At 35.2% G+C, this 27,574-nt stretch overlaps 3 protein-coding genes across 14 annotated transcripts in view; 1 reads left to right on the top strand and 2 right to left on the bottom strand.

Moving 5' to 3' along the window:
• The window catches only part of kif13a (kinesin family member 13A), a 210,239-nt gene that overhangs the window by 10,297 nt on the left and 172,368 nt on the right, over positions 1-27,574 (bottom strand). The window lies entirely within an intron of this gene.
• LOC107197168 (NACHT, LRR and PYD domains-containing protein 14-like) overlaps positions 1-27,574 on the top strand; it is a 412,286-nt gene that overhangs the window by 331,728 nt on the left and 52,984 nt on the right. The gene's annotated exons all lie outside the window — the stretch shown is intronic.
• The window catches only part of LOC125784456 (NLR family CARD domain-containing protein 3-like), a 41,029-nt gene that overhangs the window by 7,804 nt on the left and 5,651 nt on the right, over positions 1-27,574 (bottom strand). The window contains exons 1-10 of one of the 2 annotated variants that reach the window (XM_049468149.1): positions 26,283-26,358; positions 22,951-23,071; positions 15,217-15,297; positions 13,270-13,377; positions 13,022-13,135; positions 8,389-8,437; positions 7,906-8,095; positions 5,892-7,686; positions 4,387-4,560; positions 3,576-3,749 (exon numbers count right to left, since the gene is read on the bottom strand). In XM_049468149.1, coding sequence (XP_049324106.1) covers positions 3,576-3,749; positions 4,387-4,560; positions 5,892-7,686; positions 7,906-8,095; positions 8,389-8,437; positions 13,022-13,135; positions 13,270-13,377; positions 15,217-15,266 — 2,654 coding nt within the window. In that variant the 5' untranslated portion in view covers positions 15,267-15,297; positions 22,951-23,071; positions 26,283-26,358. Of the gene's footprint in view, positions 1-3,575; positions 3,750-4,386; positions 4,561-5,891; positions 7,687-7,905; positions 8,096-8,388; positions 8,438-13,021; positions 13,136-13,269; positions 13,378-15,216; positions 15,298-22,950; positions 23,072-26,282; positions 26,359-27,574 lie in introns of those variants that run through there. The other variant, XM_049468153.1, reaches the window with a different exon arrangement.

Genomic DNA, 27,574 nt, shown 5'->3' with positions numbered 1-27,574 from the left:
CAAACAGGTGCTTTTAATTTGTGGAGGCGGACTAACAGGTCTTTGAGGCCCAGAATTTTTTGGTGATTGACAGCTGTTAATTAAAAAACTATACATTGTGATTTTTTTTTTTTAGATTATATCTTTCATAGTGGACGTGCACCTAAGATGAAAGTTTCAGACCCCTCCATGATTTCTAATTTGGAGAAGTCACATTCAATTACTTATTTTACCTTTTTTATACATAAAAAGCACTTTTAAATAATAAAACATCCAAATCAATCTAACACTGTGTGAAAAAGTGTTTGCTGCTCTAAATCTAATGTCGAACCTGAGAACATCTGAGCTTGAGGTCAGGAACAGATGGCCAGATATTCTTTCAGGATTGTCTTTTACAGCAAGTTGGGCAGGTCCTGAAGCAACAACGCAGACCCTGACCATCATACTACCACCACCATGTTTTACGTTCAGTATGATGTTCTTTATCTGAAATTATGTGCTAGTTTTACACCAGAAGTTATGGGACACACACCTTCCAAAAAAAAACACCTTTGTCTCTTCAGTCCAAAAAATATTTACCCAAAGTCCTGGAGATCATTAAGATGTTTGTTGGTAAATGTGAGATGGGTCGTTGTGTTATTTTTGGTCAGCAGTGTTTTTTATCTTGGAACTCTCCCATTGTGACCATTTTCACCCAGTCTTTTTCTTATTATTGAATCATTAACACTGATCTTAACTGAGGCGAGTGAGACCTGCAGTTCTTTAAATGTTGTTCTAGGTTTTTTTGGGACCTCCTTTTTCAGATTAATGACTTTGTTTTCTTATCTGTTTTTGAATTTCTTCAGATCAGGGCAAGATGTGCTGCTTTTTGAGATCTTTTATTTGCTTCATGTTGTTAGACATGTTCTATTTAAGGGATTTCTGAATTGATTGTACAATAATCCAGCCTGGTTGTGGTTAGGTAAACTCAGCTTTCCAAAAATGTGATTAGCCACAATTAATTTATGGGGGGGCAAACACTTTTTTTTTTTTTACAAAGGGCTAGATTGGTTTGGAGTTTTTTTTTCACCTTAAATAATGAAATTATCATTCAAAACGCTTGTTCATATTTATAGGTTACATTTGTTTGATATTAAAGTTTATTTGATCATGAAAGGTTTTATTTGAAGAATGTTAGTATGACAAAAAGAAATGTGTGTATATATATATATATATATATATATATATATGTATATATGTATATATATGTACATAAAACATGTAAATACACTTCTGGTTTTTAGCTCAGTGTCAGTAGGCTGGATTAAGAACTGAATATTAGGTTGAAAACTAGCTAACTGTGGTTTTATTAGGACTTAAAAAGTGAAGCTTTCCAAGAGACAGAACAATAATTATTGCAAGGAAGTAGGTGGACTCGTCCTGTTTTCCTGATTGTACTGGATTGTGTAGTTATAGAGATGTGGATGAAGTTACGAGATCAGGGTGTTACGCCCTCGCTATGTTTTCCTGTGTTTTCCCCGTTTCCTAGTGTGTTTCTCTTGTACTTTTCCATCACGTGTGTGTAATTTGTAGCTCCGCCCCTCGTTACCTGTTTCCCCAGGTGTTCAGTGTTTCATGTTACTATAAATAGCCCTCCTCTGCCACCTTGTCGTCCGTCGGTCTTTGCACCTTCCCCGTTGTCTGTCACGTCACGTTATTGCTTTCTCCACGTTTCATATTTACTCGCTCTTGTTTATTGTTATTCACGTTATTTCTAGTCACGTTAATTTCCTGTTTGTTTCTTTGTTTATTTTGTATATATTTACGTATTTATCCTCTGTATATATTCCCTAACCTTGTTTTGTTCTATTCTGTTTAGCTTAGCTCTGTGTTGGTTTTCCCTGTTTGTTTATGTATATATATTTATTCGTTATTCCCTTGTTTGTTTATTTGTTATTTATTAAAGTATTGTTCTTACCCGCTTATAAATCCGCCTCCCGTCTCATCCCAGCGTCACACAGGGGTAAAGAAACAATATAAAATACTATAGTAACAGAATATACATTAACTATTAAACAGAAAGCTCCAGTTCCACAGCTGATCAATTTTACTGTCACCTACATCTATATGCAGCTCATGCTCTCCCGGACTACAGATTATATTCTTCAACGGGGTTAAACTTTTTTTTGGAAGCTAGAGTGATTAATCCTGCATATCACTGCAGAGGAAATATTCAGCAAAGCTATTTAAGAGCATCTGCAAGTAAATTAATTATTTTCTTCAAATCATTTGTGATTAGTGTGTGCCTACTAAATATATTAGTATGGACATCCTAAAGATGACTGCAAACAGAGTTCACATTTGATTGGTTGGTGTACTCTGGCCTTGAGTAGAAGCTTCTTATTATGTGATTTGTAGGGGTGTCACGATTCTCTAAATCCTCGATTCGATTTCATTTTCGATTTGAGGGTCACGATTCGATTCGATTCTCGATTTTCTTGTTTTTTTTTCTTGTTATTATTTTATGCCTCATAAAATTTAAATAATATATTTATTATTATTATTATAAATATTATAAATATTATTATTATTATTATTTATTAAGATATATATGGTAATGCCATCTAGTGACTGTTTTTGGTAGCAACAGTGTGCACTATTAAAACAAGCAGTTTATCAGAGCTGTGTGTGGATGGCTGGTGAAACTGCTCATTACATGAAGCTGCAGTTCTTCATCCAACCACTAGCAGCAGCAGCACAAGCCCCGCTCTCTTCACTCAGTCACTACTTCAGTACAGCCCAGCCACGGGCTACAGAGCTCAGCCAGTCCGTTTTTACTGTTTCTGTAAACAAATAAAGGTTTTAACCCCACTAACCGGATAATACAGCTCACTACAGTTCATCTTTCAGCCCAAGCAGCTAACAGCAGCAGGTTAGAACAGCCGACACGGAGTCACTGCTCGGATTACATTATAAACAGGTCAGTTAGCGCGCTGCTAACCTCAGGATGTTTATAACTTCGGAGTTTAGTGGACACACCACGGCCGCCAGGTAAGTCTTTTAAAGGCTACTGAAGACTATTAAAGGCTATTAGAGGTTATTGAAAGCATTATTGGGGGGCAGAAATCAGTACAGGCTGGTTAGATAAGTGATGTGGTGAAACTGTGACTAGCGCTGTCACAGTGATGTTTATTAACGTCATTAAAACAGATTTTGTCAGGTATTGTCTTATAAATATTTACACATAACTTATATCTCTCCTGAAAAGCTTTTATTTTAGTCAGAAACACGCTTGTGTTTACTTTATCTGAGAGAAAGATGTTTTTTTAATTCAATGGAAAGCAACAGGTGTAGTCAATTATAAGTTTAAGATTTTTAATCCACCTCACTGTGATCTATAGTCAGTGTTCTCAAGTCACACTGACACACGCATTTCAGCGAGTTCACACGCTCGATCCTCTTTTTGACTTCGATACTCGAGATCGTGACCTCATTTCGATTCGATTTCGATAAAATATCGAGATTGTGACACCCCTAGTGATTTGATATATAAGTATCTCGTTAAAGCTTTAAATAACATATTTTAACACTTATAATTTCAAACTAAACCAACTCACCTGAGAATCTGCAGTTTGCAGTCTAAACTCTCCAGTCCAGCAGAGAGCAGCTCCACTCCCGAATCCTGCAGGTCATTGTTACTGATATCCAGCTCTTTCAGGGAGGAGTTTTCCAGCTTTATAACTGATGCCAAAGTTTCACACATCTTTAATTGAAGATTACACAAAGCTAATCTGAAAAATGTGATATAAACAAAAAAGATTTTACAATAAACACAAAGTTTAAATAACACATTTTGGTGATTTTCTTAACATATCATATTTCTTAACAATATCAGATTGTGGTGGTTTTGGCTATTGTTGTTAGTTGAGTGAGTAGTAGATCCTGGCTGAGCTCTATGTATAACCCCAGTTGTTAGGTGCAGGATTTGTCCTGTATTATACTACTGTCATTATTTTTGCTCATACTGCAGAGGGAAATTGGCCTAAATCCAATTTTTAGTGATCAGTGTGATTTTTTTTAATATTCACACTGCCTCACAAATGACACCTATATTGAAACAAGATTTGGGACACATTTATCTGCAGTTTAGACAAAGCCAGAGTTACTTGAGGTTTTTATTAAGATCAGATAGAAATGCGGATAAAACAACTTAATCAGGAATAAAGAAGACAGGAAGCGTGGATACAACTTCATAGTAAAATCATGGATAAAATCATAGTAAAATCTATGCAAAAATATTGACATTAATCCCTAAATACAGAGATATAACCTCATCAATCCAGCACCCACTCTATGCATTACTTTCAGTTAAGACGTGACTCCTATTTCCCTTTAGTCTGTTTAAAATAAAGCGACAGAAACACTGACCTGAGAGTCTGCAGTTTACAGTGTGAACTCTTTAGTCCAGCAGAGAGCAGCTCCACTCCTGAATCCTGCAGGTTGTTGTTACTGAGGTCCAGTTCTATCAGTGAGGAGTTTTCCAGCTTTAAAACTGATTCCAGACTTTCACACGTCCTTACTCCAAGATTACATGAAGCTAGTCTATAATATAAGAATAAACAGATTTTACTTAAAAATACACTTAAATGAAAATGGAAAATAACAGCGTTATTCATACCATAGCATTTATCAAAATAAAGGTGTAATTATACAAACACACCCTATTCTTCATGGTGTCCTGATCTAAAAGAATATTTTAACTGACATACAAATAGAACACAAAATGAAACTGTGAAATACAGTATCTGTGAGATGGACTGGTGTTTCTTTATACAGAGATAGTAATCATGCAGAAAGCTAGAGTTACCCATTAGAAAACAAGTTCTGGGACAGATTATGAGTTAAAAGAGATGAAGTGTGAAGTTTATTGGGTGCTTTTTTAACCTGCCACCATTTACTTTCTCCCTCCATTTATTTATTGGTTATTAAATTCAGATCTGTGTTTTATACAAAAAAAATCAGAAATTCCAGCAAACCAGGCTTAATCTAGATGAGTCAACCTCAAAGCCTCATATACATCCAAACTTTAGTCTCTGTATCTGATTAGTGCAAGACCTCCCAGTGACCTCCTTTATAGATTATCTGATATTATTGATTAGATAACAATAAGGTTTTTTTTTTAATATTTATACTATCAGATATTAAAAGAGGGAATACTGTAACAAAAGATTATATTTTTATTTGACACATACATACACAGAGTAACAGATTATAACCTGGCCTGTAAGTACTTTAAAATGCTGCAAAATTAATTAATTTTCCATTAAAGACAGTAACTGGTTATTGGGTGAGCTACTTCTCTCTAATCCCATTAAGTTTTGGGGTTTTCTAGAAAGCATGAATGCGTGTTTCTTTCAGCTGATTTAAAAGGTTAATTATGTATCAGCAGTTTTATCAGCACTCATTTTACTCATAACAGCAGCTAACTTTAATAGATTACTCATTGACAGACTGAAATGACTGTAACGCTATCTTGCTAACCATCGGAAGATGCTTGATTAAACTGTAACTGTGGAATGCAGAGTACTTGCCCTTAGCATGCTGGCTTTGTTCAATTTCCAAGTAAAGTGTAGCATTTTAGCATTTTCACAGTAAAATATCTCCCAACTAATAACTTTTTTAATCAAATCAGCAGCCAGACATTTAGTCACTGAGGATAAAACTGCTGTGTGTTCATTGTAAACTTTCGAAGTGGAATTTGGATTGGTGCTGTGTCTCATGTTGGTGTTACGTTGGGATTATGGTGTTTGCCTGATATCTAAAACAATAATTTAATCAATATCTACTATATCTACTAATATAAAACATTGTGATTAATACATATTCACCAGTGATTTAATGAAAACTGTGAATGCCTGAATAAAAATACTCACAAAGCTCTTCTGGATATTTTGACTACTGGCAGCAGCCTCAGAAAACACCTCTCTGATGGATCATATTTTCTGAGGTTAAACTCCTCCAGCTCTTCTTCTGAATTCACCAACACAAACGCCAGAGCTGACCACTGGGCAGGAGAGAGTCTGGCCTGATGAAGACGATCACCTCCACTCAGGTATTTCTGCACTTCCTGCACTAGAGAATGATCATTCAGTTCATTCAGACAGTGGAACAGATTGATGGATTTCTCTGGAGATGAGTTCTCCTCAATCTTCTTCTTGATGTATTTGACTGTTTCCTCATTACTGTGAGAGTTCTTCTCTTTCTGTGTCAGTATGAATCGTAACAGAGTCTGATTAGACTCCAGTGAGAGACCCAGAAGGAAGCGAAGGAACAGGTCCAGATGTCCACTCTCACTCTGTAAGGCTTTATCCACCGCACTGCTGAGGAAGTCATTCATCGATTTCCTGCTGAAAATCTCAGATAGTCCAGTGGTTTGCTGTTCTGTGGTTTGCATATTCCGATCCTTTGTGTTGAAACAGAGAAACGCATATAAAGCAGCGAGGAACTCCTGAATGCTCAGATGTACAAAGCTGAAGACCTTCCCCAGGTCCAGCAGTTCATGTTCCTGCCTGAAGATCTGGGTACACACTCCTGAGTACACTGACACTTCTGTAATATCGATGCCACTCTCTCTTAGATCTTCCTCATAGAACATCAGGTTTCCTTTCTCCAGCTGCTGGAACGCCAGTTTCCCCAGAGCCAGGATACTTTCTCTAGTCTGCTGAGGATCAGAGTCACTTTTCCCACTGTACTTCTGGCTCTTGTGTTTGATCTGAAAGATCAGGAAGTGTGTGAACATCTGCGTCAGGGTTTTGGGGATTTCTCCACTCTCAGCTTCACTCAGCATTCTCTCTAGAACAGTGGCTGTAATCCAGCAGAAGACCGGTATGTGGCACATGATGTAGAGGCTTCTTGAAGACCTGATGTGTGTGAAGACTTTATTGGCCAGGTCCTGATTCCTGATCTTCTTCTTGAAGTACTCCTCTTTCTGAGGGTCACTGAAACCCCGCACTTCTGTTACCTGATCAACACACTCAGGAGGGATCTGACTGACCGCTGCTGGTCGAGAGGTGATCCAGAGGAGAGCAGAGGGAAGCAGATTCCCCTTGATGAGGTTCGTCAGCAGAACATCCACTGAGGTTTGCTCTTCTATATCCACCAAGTTCTCATTGTTCTGGAAATCCAGAGGCAGTCGACACTCATCCAGACCATCAAAGATGAACATGATCTTATAGCTCTTATAATGTCTTGGTTTTAAATCTTGTGTTTCTGTGAAGAAGCGCTGAAGAAGATTCACCAGACTGAGCTTCTTCTCCTTCATCAGATTCAGTTCTCTAAAAGGAAGTGGAAATATAAAGAGAATGTCCTGATTTACTTCTCCTACAGTCCAGTCCAGGATGAACTTCTGCACTGAGACTGTTTTTCCAATTCCAGCAACTCCTTTAGTCAGTACAGTTTTGATGGGCTGGTTCTGTTCTGGTAAGGGTTTAAAGATGTCATTACATTTGATTGGTCTTTCCTCTGTTGAGCTTTTCCTGGATGCAGCTTCAATCTGCTTCACCTCATGTTCCTGATTGATGTCTCCACCTCCTCCCTCTGTGATGTAGAGCTCTGTGTAGATCTCATTCAGAAGTGCTGACTTTACCTGACCTGAGATTCCTTCATTAATTCTCTGATATTTTTCCCTCAGTTTGGATTTGAGCTTTTGTTGACACACTGGGGCCAATTCTGATTACAGGGAAAGACAATAATGAACATGTAATCAGCTGAGATCAACCATTAAATATGCTGTGTAGAACGACTCTGTGATACAATAAATTAATAATTTAATAATAAAGATGGCATTATGTTGTTTTTACAACATACTGCAATACAGTTTTTATTGTTTTTGAAAATCAGCACTGAAAAGTTCATTAGCACCAGGTTGGTACCAATAGTAACTCTTACGGCTCTCTAGTGTGTTGGCGACGTCTGTCTGCTTCATGTTCCTCAGGATATGCAGTGTGATCTTCAGCACCCCCTCCCTCTGATCATCCTCCACTTCTCTCTCAGAGCATGCTGGGTAATCTGGACTCAGGAGCTTCTTGAATGTGTTCAGCTCGTTCTTCACTATAGAGATAAACTTCTGCTGCAGCTCCTGATTAAGAACAAACATTAGAGAATTACTAAAGCTGTTACAGTGCAGAGACAGATGATCTGAACAATCATAAACACATTGATCTGAAAAGGGGAGGAGTTATAGATGCTCTGGTGTGTAAAACATTGTTATTGATCTAAAATTCCTAATATTATCAATATTATAATAGACCAAGAACAAAATATGAATAAATGTTTAATTAATAGCAAAATATCAAGACCTTAAAGTGAAATTAACCTGAGAAATGAAAGAAATCAGGGAGAACCCCATTGTGTATACGGTTTTGGACTAACCTTGAATATATTGTCCAGGTTTTCCCAGATAATGTTTTTTCTCTTCTCTCTGTGCACAAATAGAAAATCCACACTGTGATCTACAGGAATAAATCAGCTGATATAGCAGCTCACATCTAAACATACACCTGATATTTATTATAACAAAAACTACAATAATAACAAAAGCATGAATTCTCATTTTGTTCCTGGATGCATCTTAGAAACAACACAAGATAAATCAAATAAAGAATACCAGACAATAACTGATCAAATATATGAAGTTCATTTCCTAAAGGAAATGCAGAATGATGGCACAGAATACATGGTTTCATCTGATTTATAGGGTGTTGCTATAATATAGTTGTTGGTTGCTAAGGTGTTGCTATAATGCAGATGTTGGTTAAGCTGTTCCTAGAATGCTGATAGGCTGTTCCTAGATGTTGCTATGTTATAGTTGTTTGTTGATGAGGCGTTGCTGTGAGCTCCAAGTGTTTACTGGATTTTGTAAAAGATGAATGTTGTAAAGAATGAATGGGTTAAGATGTTATCATATGAGGACCCAGCTGGCACATAATCGACTTCAATGTTGAAATGTGGTTAAAATATGGTTGAAGTAATGTCTGTTTTTGTTTCAATGTTGAAACAATGTTTTTGAGATTAAATATTGAATCAGATTGGTAGTGGTGGGTAACATTCGTTATACTCAGCTTTACTACAGTGATGTTTGTTTATTGTTAACACTGTTAACTAAAAGATTTTCTCATTTTAGTGAGCTATGGTTAATTAAAGGTTGAATTGCCATATCAACATTCATTCACTTTTCAAAATCAACACCAAATGATTGAATGCTGATTCAATGTGGAAATGCCAGCTGGGGGAAAACAGGATGAAAATGAGTGAACATATCCAAATGTTCCAGACAAGAAGAAATCACACAATCAGACCAAACAATCTGGACTTGTTTGAAATGTTGATATCTCAAAAACTGCAGGACAAGTTATGCAATAAATATTCCAAAGTAAAATTCAACCCCAATTTCAATAAAGTTGGAAAGTTGTGTGAAACATAAATTAAAACAGAATATGATGATTCACAAATCCTTTTTAACCTGTATTCAATTGAATTCACAACAAAGAGAACATATTTAATGTTCGATCAGATAAAATTATTTTTAGCAAATTTGAATTAGATGCTGCAACACGTTGTAAAGAAGTTGTACAGGATGATGTTTATCTCTGTGTTTCATCATCTTTTTTATTTAACACTCAATAAGAGTTTAGGAACTGAGGACACTGATAGCTGAACTTTGTAGGTGGAATTCTTTCTCATTCTTGCTTGATGTAGATCTTCAGCTGATCTACAGTCCGGGTCTCCGGCGTCGTATTTTGAGCTTCATGACGCTCCACAGGTTTTCAGTGGGAGATGGTTCTGGACTACAGGCTGGTCGATCAAGAACCCGCACTCTTTTACTATGAAGCCGAGCTGCTGCTGCTGAAACTCCTGCAGAATGTGGATCAGCATCGTCCTGCTGAAATAAGCAGCAGGACGTCCTGAAAAAGACGAAGCTCAGACGCAGCAGATGTTCCTCCAGAACCTGGATGAAGCTTTCAGTATTAATGGAGCTTCACAGATGTGCAGGTTCTCCAGTTCATGGGTTCTAACTCACTAACTCACCCCCACACCATCAGAGACGCTGCTTTAGAACTTTACTCTGAGAACAATCCGGACAGTCCTTTTCTTTGTCTCAGTCTTTGGTCCAGAGGACACGACGTACATGATCTCTAAAAATCATGTTAAATAGTTCAGAAATAAAAAATCTGCTTTAATATTTTATTTTTGAGCCAATATTAAAAGCAAAAAAATGAATCTCTTTCAAGTTACTAATTTGTGTTTTTATGAGTGTTAAGGCATTTTTAGGCTGTAATGGTCATCTCTTTCTCTCTTTCTCTGGGAAGCAGGTTTAGAAATCCCAGTTTCAAACTAAATAGTCAATATCATGTTATTTGATGAAATCAGTTAATTCTGTTTTACACAATAGAGCTCTCAGGATTAGAGACACATTTTATTATTGAAGATTGTCAGCATTGCTGAAAGAAATGTTTTTTTTTTATTATTTAAAAACATTGTAAGTAAGATATAGGCGTACTATAATCCGTTTTGGACTGGATTTTTTGTTTTATTGTTAATGTCTGCACTGGTATTTTAAAGACTGTACGATCATGAAAATATGAAAAGTGTATGAACCCTGTAACCGCCTCAGACAGCCAGTCCAAAGCTGTGCACCTCAGTTTTGCGCAGATATTTCCAGTTAAAGCTGAATTCATGCTTTTAATCACAAAAAACGCTCTTATTTAGCTTTTAAAAGGCAATTTAAATGCTTAATTATGGTTGTTTTGCTGTTTTCCTCGGGTTTTGAGTGTTCAGCTGACTCTAAAGCGCTGACTCAGCTCTCGGTCGGTCCGGGTCTCTGTGGTGAGACAGCGTGCGGGTGGGGGCGGGGCTTTTAGAAAACTAAAACAATGGAATGTTATATGTTTCCAATATCGTGCAGCCCTAGCCCCGTCTCAACTTCTTTGGAATGTGTTGCAGCATCAAATTCAAAATGAGTGAATATTTGCAAAAACAATAAAGTTTATCAGTCTGAACATTGTCTTTTTAGTGTATTCAGTTAAATATAGGTTGAAAAGGATTTTCAAATAATTGAATTCTGTTTATATTTACATTTTACACAAAATCAAAGCATAAATTTATTGGAATTGGGGTTGTAAGAAAAAGTATACAAAGCAGAAAACAATATAGATATATAGTAATTTAGTGTATTTAAAAAACTAAACATCAATCTCAGAACACAGATCACCTTACTGTCTCTATAGACCATTTCAATGAGGAAAACAATAATAAAGCTACTGCTCATGTCTGTTCCTGCCACACTTCCGGTGACGCTATTTTCACCTATACAGCTGTCAAAATGAGAGCGCATATTTCACAAATCTCCCAAAAACAGAGCAAACATACGATCAGAAATTAGTAAAAAGTGATCAAACCTCTTTTCCTGATCCTTTTGATAAGGATTTAAGAGGGAAGTTTTTTCCTCTGATTTAAAACGCTTGATAGAGGTGATCTAGCCCAGATCTGATCACTACCTTGTTGAAACGGAGGCAGTGAAAGAGCATTTAATTGATTTCTCAGTGTAAAAGTTGTGAATATTTGTTCCTGTAGTAGAGAAGCATCACTATGGTGAGGTTGTAGCAGGTCAAACGCCATCCAGCACGAACTCTGCATGATTTATAGATCAGAAGGAGGGAGGAGTTGTGAGCGGACACTGTAACTGCAGGCAGGTCAGCAGCGTGAAAAACCAAAGCAGGCGTGTTTACTATGGAGGACCAAAAATGACATAAGCATAAATAAAAAAATTTTGAAATAAATAAATTAATAAATAAATAAATTGTTAAATAAATACATGAATAAATAAATAAATGTTGACATAAATAAATGCACATATAAATGAATAAATACACTTATAAATAAGAACTGTATTTATTAATTAATTTATTTACCTATACAATTATTTTGGCATGTATTTATTTATTTATTCACGTATATGTGCATTTATTTATATATTTATTAATTTCAACATTACTTTATTTATTTATTAATTTATTTATATATTTATACAGTTATATGTGTATTTATTTATACTTATGTAATGTTTGGTCCTCCATAGTTTACTTGTTTAAAGAACAATTTGACCTGATTTTCAGTGTTTGTGACTCTCAGATTAGGTGAAGTTTGAATTCATGTTAAATTAAAAAGTTACGTCCACTGTTTTAAACGCTGTTTACCGCTGAACGGAAGTGTCCTAGGAACAGCGACGTCACTTCCTGTGCTCGTGAATATTCCTCTGAAACGGTCTATATACAGATATATGTGTAATTCTCTCCCCTGTAGCTGATCCTGTAGTTTAGAGCAGCGATTAAATAAATACATAGTTTTTTTAAAGCGTAAAATAATTAACGCTCCTCTGATTTTGTTATCGTATTTTATATTGGAAAAAAGAGACAGAGAGACGTGTGCAGCATTCTTGCTGCCATGGTAACCACCATTCGTTTGCCGGTGTTGTGCCGTATTTAGCACCCCCCCTCTCGAGAGCGCGCACTCACCTTTCTCTTGGATTTAACTTTACTTAGAAATACGTGGAAAAATGGAAATACCCAAGATGCTGTTCATGGTGGGGGTGGGGATTTCTTCACAGCTGTTGGAACATGCCCAACTGTCTCACTGACTTCCACAAAATACAGGTTAGATAAAAGCCTCTTGTTTTGTAGTTTTATTTAATTTATTGTATTTCCCTTTATACCTGCAGTCAGCACGGTCCTTCTCAGTTTCTCACTAATGTACTCTGAATACAGAGATATGCTGACAAGTAAAATAGCAAATGTTTTTGGCTTATTCTGATATTTAATTTTACTGTAGTAACTTTTATACATGTAGTTGCTTTTAAATTCACTTTGCATGCATATGTATGTGTAAATGTGTTTTTGAGGGTATTTTTCAAAAATAAATTTGTTTGGTTTATATTCTATAAAAAGTGGGTTGTGATTTAATGACCATGAGAAAATTTGAATCTCTGAGGCTTTGATGTTTCACTCACTGTGGGTCAGAGGTCACAGCTTCACCGCTGAAGTTTGGAGGATGGCCCATGGACGCGTCACTCTTCATAGACACTCCACTGGGTTCTGGAGAAGCTCCTCTCTGGGTTTCAGTTCTGTTAACATTAAACACAGTGAAACTCCAGCATTTACACAGTGAAACTCCAACACACAGCACATCTTTAATAAAGATCAGGAACTGAAGAGCTTCACTCTCAGAACAGAACAGTACTGTAGTGCAGTGATGTACCGAGACCCAGAGCTTCCTCCTCCACTGCTGAACTTTGGAGGTGGTTCCATGGACCGATCACTCTTCATAGACACTCCACTGGGGGCTGGAGATGCTCCTCTCTTCTTCCTGTAAACAGATCTTCATGATGATCCATGATGAGAGTAAAGTGTGGAGTAAACTCATTCACAGGTTCCACACTAACTTTTTCATAACTCTTCCAGAAGCTTCCCAAAGCTTTCTGAAAATCCCTCGTCCAATAAACACACATCATTTTATTATTTATCAAAACTGCTGCACATATCTGTAACTTCATAAAGTCATCCGCCATCATGTCTGGATTATATTGAGGATGTGTTTTATATGTATTTATGACCAGCCATCCAATGAATTCTAATTATTACAGTATTATTACTTGAAACAATAATAATGAATAATATTACAAGTGCTCTTCAAGAGTTCAGTGGTTTTATTTGGTAATCTGTAGATATTTTTTATTTAATAAGAGTCTTAATTCTGGTCTGTCTACAACCAAATATTTTCAACAAATTCCTGCAGTAATATCATTTTAAATTAAACATGATTAATAATATAATATGTAAAGTTGTTTCCTCTGATTTTCTTCTTTAATAAGACTTTAAATTGTGATCTATACATAAGGTAATGTTTAAATATAGTGGATTTAACCTGAAAACAGATGTATTATATGTTCAGTAAAAGAAAGGTCAGTATTGTCAGAATGTTACACTGTTCTACAGGTAGGTGTTTGTGTTTGTGGTGTAAATGTGTTGATTAGAGCAGGATAAATGATGTTTATTGAGAGTCACCCCTGATACGAACACTGTAGTTCAATGGACATACGCATCTCCAGAACTACAATCCCCAGCATGCACCTGACAACATCACGTGTTTAGAACCAGCTGTTAGTAATTTGTACGTGTATATAAACCCATTTGTTCGTATTATTTGTCTTTAAGTATTTCACTGTTTATCCAGCGACAGACTGAGCGTTTTCTTTCTGATTGTATTTCTGTAAATGTTTCTTTTTTTCTCGTGTTGAACTTCGTCTCTGTGTTTTCTGGTGGTTTGGACTGTATTTCTGGATCAGGATTTCTCTTTTATTAGAGTTTATGTCTCTGATGTATGGGTTTATTCTTACTCTGGTTTTGAACACTGCTTGTATTACGACTACACGTTTTTTCCTTTAGTATTAAAGCCTCATCTACTTTTTACCACACTGATCTGAGTTCAGTCTGTAGAGTTACAAAAACTTATTTTCCATGTTCAGTTTCTCTGCAGTAAAAGCGAGCGCAGCTTTCTCCTTCAGCTCCGCTGTGCACACGGCTACCGTAATACACGGTTTATACTCTCACTAAAACTTTCACACAGATTCATCTTTCTTTTCTCCAGCAAATATGTTACTTTTATATTGTTTACATCTGTTAACATGCTTGACATATTTTTATTTTATATATATCGTTATTAAGATCACTATCATTATAATTATTTTTCACATGCCTGATTTTCTGGTGATCCCCCCTACGTGCAGATTATTAAATTAGTTCATTTTAATGAATTCACCTGAATTACTTATATTTATATAATTATTTACCATATACTTTTTTATAAAGAATGAACTGATCAGTAGGGACTGAAAGTTCTGATTAAACTAAATATTAATTATAGTTATAATAACTGAGATAAAGATAACTGATGGAGAGAAATATTATTTGAACTATGTCAGTATTTATGTATTAATCTGCAGGTGAGAGATTTTGTTTTTGCTAGTTTGTTAAATGATTTTCTATGTTTAAAAGCAGCACAGGGTTCTGACTCTGGTTCAGGAGAACCTCGGTTCTGTGTATTTAAATCAGTAAAATTTGTGGAACACAGGTCCAGGATCAGAGCTGCAACCATTAAAATATAAAAACTACTTTACTAATAAAATCTATCAGTTAATTTACTCACTTTAGGACAGAGGCTCCTCCTCCACTGCTGGAGTTCTGAGGATCCATCATTTACTCTTCTTCATTCACACAGCTGGAACCCCTGTGAACAGATCAGCCATTACAATAAAACCACTATTCTTACAATAATAACATTATAATCAGAACTGCATTAAACAATTCCTGATAAACAAACAAAACCAACAAAAACAGGGAACATTTCATAACAGTGTGATTTAACCTCATTACAAATTAACTTAGATTACAGACATTTACTGTTTTTATAATTACTATAATTTAATTATTACTAGTAATATAAAATAATAAAAACATTATTTAAGTATAATATAAAACAGCAGGATTAAAAACACTAACACTAATTATTTATATTAATAATTATTAAAATATTACTATTAATAGTATTAAATAAATGTTATTTAAGTATAATATAAAACAGCAGGATTAAAAACACTAACACACCACGTGATCTTGAGCTCCGTTGCTCCCCCTGCTGGTTGAACAGCGCTACTGCATTTAAACACGCCTTTATAGCAGATCCGTGTTTTTATCTCCCCAACAGATCAAAGCCCACATTCAGCAGTAATGCGCTTTAAACAGCATAAACTACACTGTGATCAATAAATATCGATCTATATCTGCGCATTTCTCTTCAGTTTACAGCATTATTGATCTGTTACAGCTGATTGTTCTCCAGCCGGTCTGATCTAGACCAGGTCCAGGTCTGATCCAGGCCCGGTTCAGATCTCCATGCTGATCCTGGTTCTTCCAGTGGAATCGGACACTGAGCTGAGCTTAAAGAACCGTTTCTGGATCTGAGGAACCTTTAGAACCGGTTCTGACTTTAAGCTACACGGTTCTGTTCTACATTCCCTTCAGTTCTGAACTTACCGAGTGAATCCAGACTTCTGTCCTGTTCTAATGGAGGAAACTGGACTTACTTTCACTTTCTCATTCACTGCGTTTCATCTCTCTCTTTCCCGCTCTGTTTCTTAACCTTGCCCCCTCCTTCACTCTTTTTATTTATAATGAATTGTATAATAAACTGTGCACAAATAATACAATTCACAAAACTACAACAGTCACTATCCTGTAAAACATATATCACTAGTTATTATGATCAAATATATAAAACGTTAAAAGAATAATAAAATTTAAAAAAAGGCTTCTTTATTTATTTCATGTGTTAAAGCTTCCAACATAACTTTACATTAGAAATGTAGAATTATGTTTATTTTATATTCTAACACTTCTTATAATATATATTATAGTTAGAGCTAAAATAGTAAATTTAAGTTCATTCTTAAAAAACACATTTCTTCATGAATAAAAACTCAAGATATCATTTTTTTTTATGTAGAATAACTAATTGTGTCTTTGAGGTCAAAACAGTGAAAGGAATTACTATGAGAGAAAGAATAAAAAACAAATTCTTTCTGTAAGAGCAAGGGTCTCAAACTCGCAGCCCAGAACGATGTTAGTGCGCCAGCAAGAAAGAGGCCCCTCCCCCCGTCCCCCAGCACAACACATCCTATTCACTTCTATAGAGAGAGTCGCTGCATGCTGCAGTGCATGCTGGGTTTCGATGCGTTGAGCGCAGCCCCGCCCTCCGGCAAAAAGTTCAGCAGAGCTCAACTTTATTCAAATTAATCCGGCCACCGCGCTACAGCCTAGCCAATCAGGGAACAGCAGGCTGGGACTTTATACACACAAACAATCCACACACACACACACACAGAAAAAAACACAAAGAGAAGCTGAAAACGGTGAAATATGGATTTATAGAACTATAGATCACAGTGAGGTCGATTAAAAATTACAAATCTTAAACTTATGATTGACTACATCCATAGGCGTAGGAGCCGGGGGGGATGGGTGGGACATGTCCCACCCAATATTAGAAACAGGTGGATTTGTCCCCCCCAAAAATGATATCGTTTCGCTCAGATCAGCTGTACTATTAATGAGGAGACAGACCGGACCAAACATGGAGCCGGTTCAGGTATTAAGTTCCGCCTCTCAGCAGAAACAGCCAATCAGCTTGCTGGTTTTGCGGCGCGCGGAGGAGAGGCAGTTTGCTGTTGGGGAAGCCCCGCCCCCTCGCTGTGAGATTTAGCAGCGGAATCGGGATGCAGCAGCTTCAGCTGATTTTAAAACAGATCTGGATATACGGAGATTTTTCTAACAGAAAGGTAACAGAGCTAATCAAGTAAACTGTGATGATATGTTTCTGATAGCTGGATAAAAAGACACGTCTCTGAATCAAAACACACAGATTAAATCCACTGTGATTAATAAACTGCAGCTGGGATAGTCAGTTAGCTTAACTTTGGAATTAGATAGATTGGGAGTCAGGGTTAAAGAAAAATAAACTATATATGTAATGTTCAACTTGCCCTGTACCTGATCAGCTAATCACTATTTCATTTTCAAACTGTGTTTATTAATTTAGTATTACAGGACTGAAAATGAACGAAAATTGATTTACCTAACTAGTTATCTAGAAGCTGGATGTAGAGGGTAGCCAGGATTTAGTACAGTACTTTATGTTTGTAGTTTAAAGCAGTTTCTGAATTCTGATCTCTGCCCTAAAATAGTGTTTTCCTCCTGATCCAGCTGATCAGCTAATAAACAGTCATTTACTGAGTTTACCTGTTAAAACCCCTTAACTCCCTATGGAGCCTAAATTACTCATGTATATCCAGCAGTGTATTAGACATATCATACCACCACTTACTTTATTAAGTGCATTTAAAGCAGAGAAAGCTGAATATGCAGAACAGTGTTAATATGCAGTAGAATATGTAAGAACAGGGTTGAGAAACACTGCTGTAACATGACTTCTGTTCATTTGTATTTCACAGTAAGACCACATATCCTGACGTTTATAAAAGTCTGAAACGTAAAGTTACATTCTTTTACATAAAAGGACACCATCTTAAGAAGAGCTCTGAGTAGAAAAAAATAAAAGTGCAGGAGAAAATGTAAATATATGACAGAATTGACATGCCAATACATAATAATAATAATAATAATAATAATAACCAAATCTGTTATATTATTTTAAATATTAGGTGATAACTGATCATTCTTGTCATATGTATATAATTCAGACATTGCATGCATAATTTTTTCTAACAACAGTAGCTGTAATGTGGAGTAACATGTTTAGGTTGTAAAATTACCTTATAATAATAATTTACTTTTAATTAAAAGTAATTTCCACAAATGTTGTTCTGGGCTTGGGTTCATATTGGCAAATGTGTCCCCCCCAATATCAAGCCCGCTCCCACGCCCTTGACTACATCTGTCGCTTCATTTGAATTCAAAATCATCACGGACACGCCCACACAGACACGCCCACACGGACACACCCACACGGACACGCCCACACGACGAGCCGAGAGATAATGAATCTACTATCAAATTAAACCACAATCAGATCAACTGAAACACATTTAATTCACATTTTAATTATTTAATTATGATCAACTGTGCTTAAACTGATCAAACTGAGTTCAGCTTCAATTAGAACAAGAGTTTCCCAGAGTAAGATCAATCCCTCAACTATATACTTATACTTATATAATGAACATATTATATATATTCTAAACTTTACCATAATAATCATTCTTCACTATTAACACACCCTGTGTATTTAATATCGATAGCATAATAAATGATATTGGAGAGATATACTCTACTTCTGGTAGGAGTTTAATGGAAAATGAGAATAGTGTGAATTATATATGTTTTATCAATCAGTAAAAATAATATAAATATTTAATTTAACTTTACACAGTGTGATAATGATGCTGAAATAATAAGGTTTAGAGATGTTTAAGTTCTTCTAGGTAACAATAGAGAAAAGCTCACTGTCTCCATCTAGTGTCCTTCTGATGAACTACATCTTATATAAATGCACTTATAAAATTAAGCTAAAATGAATATTATGATCATGTCTAATATTTTCTGTAAGAGCTCAGAAGGTGGTGTTTTTATAATTGCTAGTATAAAGACTTTCAATCATGAATAAATGATTAACTACATCTGCAGTTTTATTTATTTATTTATTTGTGATCAATTATTTCTTTACACTATCGTTTTTAAATGTAGGTAAATATATATATATATTTCCACTTATTCAAATTTTAAACACCACACTAGCAGTTTTACCCTCCTGTTATGTTCATTTTGTCAGGAATAGCAATGGTGTTCCCGGGTCAATTTGATCCGGTGCATGTTTAATTATCCAACTAATATAAAAAATAATACTTTTTTCAAAAAGATCCAAACAACACCTTTAACCCTCTATGTTCTTTCATATTTATCCCTCCCCTTAACCCTAAATGTTATATTCAGTCAGAGCGAGAGAAGGAACGATTCTGAACTCCTGATCCTGACAGACTGGTTATGATAGACTGAGCTGTTCTCATACGTTTCTGTAAATAAACTCAACTCAACTCTGAACATCCAGATTCCTGATCAAATATACAGACTCTGATTTACAGGATCTTCTTTCTGATCATTTCTGCAGTCTGACTTTTATATCTTCTAAAACTCTGATCCACCAGATGGTGTTCTGGAGATGTATATATAGATTTATTTAACTCTATATGCACTTGATGATCTCTCCCCTCTGTGATTTATGTTTTCTAGGAGAATCAGGGATTTTTATGTGTTATTTCTGGTTCTGTCCATCACTCTCAGTGTTCTGGAGACAGTTTAATTTTGATATATCAACACTGAGAGAGAAAAGATTACGGATAACTCCAGATCTATACCTTTAAACAACATTTCAAACCTTGATTTATCATCATAGCAGTGAAATCTACTACTGTCTGCTTCTACAGCTGCAGAACTCATACTGGATAATCGATGGATCCCACCTGTACACTGTACAGAAGAGTCTGCATCATAACTCTACTGGACCTCATTTCCATGGAACTATCTACAGTCTATTAAAGCGAGCAGCTGGAATTGACTTTATTTTCTTCTGTTTTTTAGCTGCACTTTTATAGAAGGGCTGAGGAATGAGGAACGGTCTGTATTTTCCTTTTGTTCAGAAAGAGAAAACCAGTTGAAGCACATTTTACTCCCATCAGAACAAAAACACATCAATCACCATAGAGAGCAACGTCCAATCAGATTCAGCTGTAGCTCATTATCATACAGAGATTAAAACCAGTTTTAAGAGGAAGCCAGTATGATGTACAGTCTGTTAGACTATAAGGTAGAGTAGAGATTAGCACACTGCTAGCTCATTTAAATGTTGATATTAATATGTTTGTGATTTTACCTTCTTTTCTGGGTCAGGCTCGATAACATAACATCAGTTCAGTATAATAAAGTGAACTTATTCAGAATCTAATCAATCCTGGATTCTGAAACCTTGATCATGAAAATCATGCTTGTTCACGTGATAATTAAGAATCTCACTGGAGATAATGAGATATTTCAGCTAAAATATCACAGAAAATATTAGCTTGTATTTAGCAATATTCTCATTTAGAAAATCTTGTAAATCAGAGGATTCAGTGATGTTCAGGAGAAAAACACAACATCTGAACACAGAACAGAACATTATAGGGTTCTGACCATATTTTAGATTTTTGAAAACCCCGTTCATTTCTGAAAACTGATGTTAGATCCAGAGTCTAAATATGAGCAAACTGTAGAAAACAGAATAACGCAGGACTTCAGTGTCCAATTATTATAATACTGCTCTCACCTTAGAAACTCATAAATACGACTTTATAGCTCATAAATACGACGTGAATCACGTTCAGATGCTTTTTCCCATTTACTTCTGTCTTTCTGTTTTCAGATCCTCTGTCTGATGATGACGAGGGTGGGGAACATTGTTCATGATGTTCAGTAGTTTACTCCACTGATGTGAAGACGTTCCAGTTTCCCGCTCTCCCTCTTTTTAACACTGCTTATCAAAAACACTACAGCACAAAAGAGAATGCTGCTCCCACAGTTTCTGACAGATCTCCAATAACCCCACCCTCCTACATCTTCATATTTCAGGAGAAATCTCATTTAGTTCTATTTCTACATTTATTGCTGACAAAGTGCATTCATACCACTTCAGAAAAAATGTTTATTAATCAATTATTATTATAAACGTCCAAAAATATCCAAGAACCCTAATTAGTGAATTTATCTATTGAACACCCATTGCTGACATTTCAGCTATAGACTCCATAAGCAAAATATTACAATATGTATTTACACAAATATAACTAACTGTAATTACACTGTTTATTACACTGTAACAGAAACAGTGTAAGATGCTGTTACTCTACATGTATTTTCTGAACCACAGACAAAATCACATTTAACTTGTTTTACTAAGATAAGAAGAATCTAATCCTACATTTAATTACAGGAAATGGTCATTTGACCCCAGTATAGAAGAGTATGTGTTGAGTGATTTATGTGTCTTTCTCTGTAAGGCTATAAATGATGGTGAAAACATATTTCCACTGTGAACAATAAAGACTATCTATTAATCTATACTGAGCTCTATGACCTCATAGTGAAGACCGTACATAATAAGACATAAGTATATAAAGTATAGATTTAGTACAGATTTTATAGATAAAGTAGAGATTTCTACTATTTTATGTTTCAGTAAGTCAGACAGAAGAAAGGTTAAGTGTATCAGAATTGTTAAAAAAAATCAGGATTTACAGAAAATTTTTTATTTTGGAATAATAAACACTCACTTATGTCTTAATCCAACACTGTAGTGTTATACTGTACTGTACACTCTGTCTACACATACTGTTTCACTCCTACACACACTTTAACACACTTTAAATGTTTGTTCTTTTCACTAGAAAGATAAAAACCTGCTGGATTACATTTCTGTCTCATAACTTAAATATTTGTTCTTTTCTCTGGAAGGATAAAAACCTGCTGCAGCTTTAGTCTCATTTAATCATCATTACTGTGGTTAAAGTACTGAACCCCATAGCAGCAGTGTGAGCTGTTGTTGTAGAAAATCGAGAAAAAGTAGAAACTCATTAAACGTTAAATGTTTTAACCATCGCTGTCAATGTTAACGTGCTAAAGCATGCGATTAATCTGTAACATATATTTTTTAATGTAAAATTAATGATTGTACCAAGCTTAGTGCCAGTTTCCTCCTTAATTTCCTCTTTATAACAGAGGCTGGTGATGAACAGCATCAGTGGTTTTAGTTAGCAACGCAAACACAGCATCACTACTGTCGAGTTCACAGGTTAAAAAACTATTTATTTATGTAGAAATATGAATTAAATCTCTCTCACACGCACAGCTGCTCCTGTTTCCTGCTAAAGCTCTTCATTAAACACTTACTCAGCACATTAAAATATACTCATTTAAAAAGACTAAACCCCCAATCCACAGCATCATTACTGTCTCCTTCCCAAAACTACAGAGAAATATCAGCATTTAAAGAGAAATCCAGAGTGAAATGGACTTGGGGTGAAGTAGTGAAACATGATAACCAGTATGAACTTTTGTTAAACAGCCCAACTCCATTCTCCCCCAGCATTCTGAAATACAGCACTTTTAGCTGAAGCTCCCAACAGACTTACAGTGCTAACAACTACCATCTACCTTCAGAGCAGAGTAATGTAGAGAAATCACACTCATATCATATTATTATGTGATAAAGACAGTTCACCTCATCACCATAACCCCGGGGACATTAGTGAGTGGGAGTGTAGTTGTGTTTACTGACCTCCTGTTCCTGTCTTTAATAAAGCTGTAGAGCCCAAATGGATCCAGTTAAGAGGCTGTTTTATCCCACCGGGAGGATCCACTGATGGGGAGGGAAAGGGGATCACTCTTCTCAGGGGAACCTGTAGAATAGAAATGAAATAGATATGTATAAATTATAGAACATGACCAATCATATAATAATACTTACTGCTAATAACTGTTTGAAGTAATCTAGTTTAATCAGTAATACAGAACTGGGGTTGTTTTGGGATAATTTACCCCTCCATAAAGAATTTAGTCTCCTGGGGGCGGGGCTTCTGCTCTATATGCCCTGGGTTTTTACCTCTATATCATAACATCAGGCTGATGTTCTAGCTGCTGGTAGTAAGAGTGGGAGAATTGGGTTGAGTTAAGGGTAGAGGCTTGTAGACGTTCCTACACATTTTCTCCAGAGTGAAGAGTCTGAAACTGGTGTTAAAGAAAAAGTATTTGCCCGCCACAGATTTCTTTTGGTTTTGCTTTTATGTCATAACAATATTTTTTCAATTATCAAACAAACTTTAATATCAGACAAACCTGCGTAAATAATAATAAAATATAATATATTAATAATAATAATAATAATAATAATAAATATAAAAAGCATTTCTGAATGATAATTTTATTTACTAAAAGAAAAAAAAACTATCCAAACCAATCTAGCCCTGTGTAAAAAAGAATTTTCCCCTAAATCTAATAACTAGGTTGTTCCACGGCAACAACTGCAATCAAGCTTTACTGATAACTGATAACGAGTCTTTCTCATCACTGTGGATGAATTTAGTTCCATTCTTCTTTACAAAACTGTTTTAATCATGATAAGATCATCCACAGCATCTCAATCAGACTTTAACTAGATCCTCCAACCTGCATTTAGATTATTAATCCATTCAGAAGTGAACTTGTTGTTTTGTGTGCTTTGGGTCATTATCCTGCTGCAGAACCCAAGTTACTCCTGAGCTTTAGGTCACTAAGCCACTGCATTAATTCAGATGAACAATGATTGGTTAAAAGAACTGGAAGGAAGAAAATTAGTGTGAGCAGTTCTTTTAGATCTAAGTGCTGCGTTTGATGTGTTGAATCACGATTTGCTATTAAAAAACTAGCCTGTTATGGGATAAATCCAACTGTAATAGCATGGTTTAAAAGTTATCTTTCGGATAGGAGTCAGAGGGTTTACTACAATGGAAATTTGTCTGAGAGTAAAAATGTAAATCTGGGAGTACCACAAGGAAGATGTCTTGGGCCATTATTATTTTCGATATACATAAATGACTTGCCTTTAGTATTGAATGAAGCCAGGCTACAGATGTATGCAGATGATACTACTCTTTACTTCATTATTGTACTACTACATGTACTTCATTATTGTAAGTCGCTTTGGACAAAAGCGTCTGCCAAATGAAATGTAATGTAATGTAATGTAATGTAATAGGTTAAATAAAGAACTAAAATCAACTAATACTAAATATATAAATATATTATATTTGAGCATAAATCAGTTGGAGAAACAAAGTTAAATTTAAAAATACACGGAGAAACAATTGAACAAGATTTACAAAGAAAACATTAAAAATAGTCATAAAATCCTTAGTTTTATCCAACCTAGATTACTGTGCAGCAGTGTGCTCAAACGCAGCAAAAAAACATTTAACAACATTACAGATAAAGCAGAATAAGACAGCAAGAATGGCTTTACTGTCTCCATACAGAACAAACATAAATAAAATGCACAAGGAGCTAAAGTGGCTGAAGGTTGAAGATTTAAAGGTTTAAAACTAACCTTGTGGCACTCATAAAGAACACTATTGATCTAAAATATCCAGTGGGCCTTTATGATCAATTACAAAAAATAACACAGAGAGAAACTAATACTACCAGATACTCAACAAAAAATTACTTTAAACCACCAAGAGCTAAAACCAATTCCATGTGTAAAACAGTAATTTATAGAGCCGTTAAAGAGTGGAACTGCTTACCTGATTCACTACTGAACATTAATAGCTAAACAAGGTCCAAAAAACGAATTAAAATACATTATCTTAAAGACATGGAGGATATATGAATATCTGTCCACATGCAGAATGTGAACTATAAGGGATAGATTTAAAATAGTAATGATCAGTCATACCAGTTATTTTCTTAAAAAGTTTCTTAATCCTACTATCATTATTTTGTGTATGTATTGTCTATGAATTTGTGTACACCTAGTATACAAATATATGTTGTACTTGTCTTTCTTTTTGTATTGATTGCTTATTGTGTTGTAAAATGTATTTATTAGTATAGAACTTTTTTTGTTATGTGCATTTAACTGTGATGTGTGATTTATATTTATGTGTGAGATGTTAGCTGGACCTCAGGAAGAATAGCTGCTGTAGCAATAGCAGCTAATGAGGATCCAAATAAAACAATAAAACAACAATAAATAAAACTAAGGAACAGATGGCCAGATATTCTCCTTCAGGATTTTCTGGTAAACCAGTACTGGAATCAACAGAGGAACTGAAGCTTTTAAACTCTATATTTGCACTAATGTTTATACGGGTTCTGATTCTACTGGTTCTGTCATTCCCTCTTTAATCTCCCATCATATCTAACTGGTACACTCTCACTTTTATATTGCTCTATTGTCTTTTGTCTCTTGTCTCATATACTGTATGTCTATATGACCTTGTTTAGTGTTTATTTCATTCTTATATCATTTATAATTTGATTTAGTTGAATTTTAGTAAACTATCACTTTATGTTTTTGTGGCTGTTACTTTGGGTAGGAGAGTAACAGAAGTATAATACTCTGGATTTCCTGTACATGTACTGTATTAACAATAAAACTAAAGCTACTTGACTACATGTGATGTGCATGTTCTCTAATTGTGTGTATTTCCGATACTCTGTAAGGACTGGGAGAAATCATTTTACAGGTTCCAACACTTTCATTACTGTATTTGAGTATTGTTGGTCTAGTGATGTGTAGTTAAAGGATTCATCAAAATTTCAGACACTGAAACATTTCAGCCAAAACTAAAAGTTTTCCACCTAAACCCATAAAGCACTTCCTTCTTTTAATGTGAAATGTAAATAAAGAGAAAAAAATATAGTAAATTAAAAGCTAAACACAGCTTCCTCTAAAACAGCTGCCTCGTTTTTTTCACAGGGATTCTTTTACAACATGAAAAAACTCCTGAAAATCTGCTGCATTTCTGTCTAGTAAAATTCAAATGTATGAGCTTCAACAAGATTGCAAAATTAAACTCAAAATGAAAATATTTTATAAGAATAAAACTATTTAAAGATAAATATTGATCCTACCTTTCTATTTCCCGTGTTGTAACGCAGTGTCTCTTTCTAAGAGTATGTCTGAGGTGTGATCAGATTACAGGAAGTGTCACATGAGCTGTTTAGACTGGTTTCAGATTGGTTAGTCAGATTTTAGAATGTTTTCAGGTGTGTCTCAGGTGTGTCTTCATATGATCACAAAACAACACAGCATAGTCTCCATCTAGTGGCCAGTTATCAGAGAAATCTACAATGTTTTTAAAAAGTTCCTGAAAAGATAGACAGTAATGTTCCAGAAACATCCTGAAAACGTGTAACATAATAATGATTTACATCACAATATAAACCATTAACCCAGAGTAAAAACTAACAAAAACTAATATTATAACTAATATAATCTAAAATAACTTTCTTAATACCTAAATACAATAAATAAATACAATAAAATAAAAAACATGATAAAAAAAATGATACTTTTAGTTTGATTTCACATTGATAAACAATATTTAATGAAAGTGTCATTAAGCCTTTTACAAACAAAACAATTAAGCATTTATTTAAATAGAATTTAATACACTGCTCGAAAAAATGAAGGGAACACTAAAATAACACATCCTAGATCTCAATTAATAAAATGTTCCAGTTGAAAATCTTTATTTATTACATAGTGGAATGTGTTGAGAACAAAGGTCAAATGAGTTAAAATGAGGCTCAGCAGTGGGTGTGGCCTCCATGTGCCTGTATGACCTCCCTACTAGGGGTGTGCCATATCGTATCGTACGTGATAATATCACCAGCATTTTTGAATATGGTGAACGATATTTTACCGTGAAATATGGCGCCATATCACTCACCCCTAATTATCACATCAGGGTTCTACTTTTTTACTGTTTTTAGTAAAAGAAATAAAATCACAATTTTCTCCTTTCCAATTCTATATCTACTGGAGACAGATTATATCTATATGGAGATATTTGGAGTGCATTATGAGGATCATGACATTCTGGATCATTGACTTCTGTTACAAATCTGGTAGAATTCTTGTGTTTTTTAATATCTCAGTTAGGGGTGTGTCATCATATATCATATCATACGCAATAATAAAACTTCATTTTTATTTTGTTGCAGTAGTGTTTTCTTGAATTTTTTTTAATTCAGTGTTTTGTCATATCGTCAAGAGTATCGTTATCTTCAAAATACCATGAAATATCGTGATATTATTTTAGGGTCACATCGCCCACCCCTACTCCCTACAACACCTGGGCCGCTCCTGATGAGGAAGCAGATGTTCTCCTGAAGAATCTCCTCCCAGACCTGGATTAAAG

The sequence above is a fragment of the Astyanax mexicanus genome, chromosome 1 (genome assembly GCF_023375975.1).
Source record: "Astyanax mexicanus isolate ESR-SI-001 chromosome 1, AstMex3_surface, whole genome shotgun sequence".
Lineage (NCBI taxonomy): Eukaryota > Metazoa > Chordata > Actinopteri > Characiformes > Acestrorhamphidae > Astyanax > Astyanax mexicanus.
Note: the sequence above shows the minus strand (reverse complement) of the source record. Positions and strands in the feature narration are given on the sequence as shown.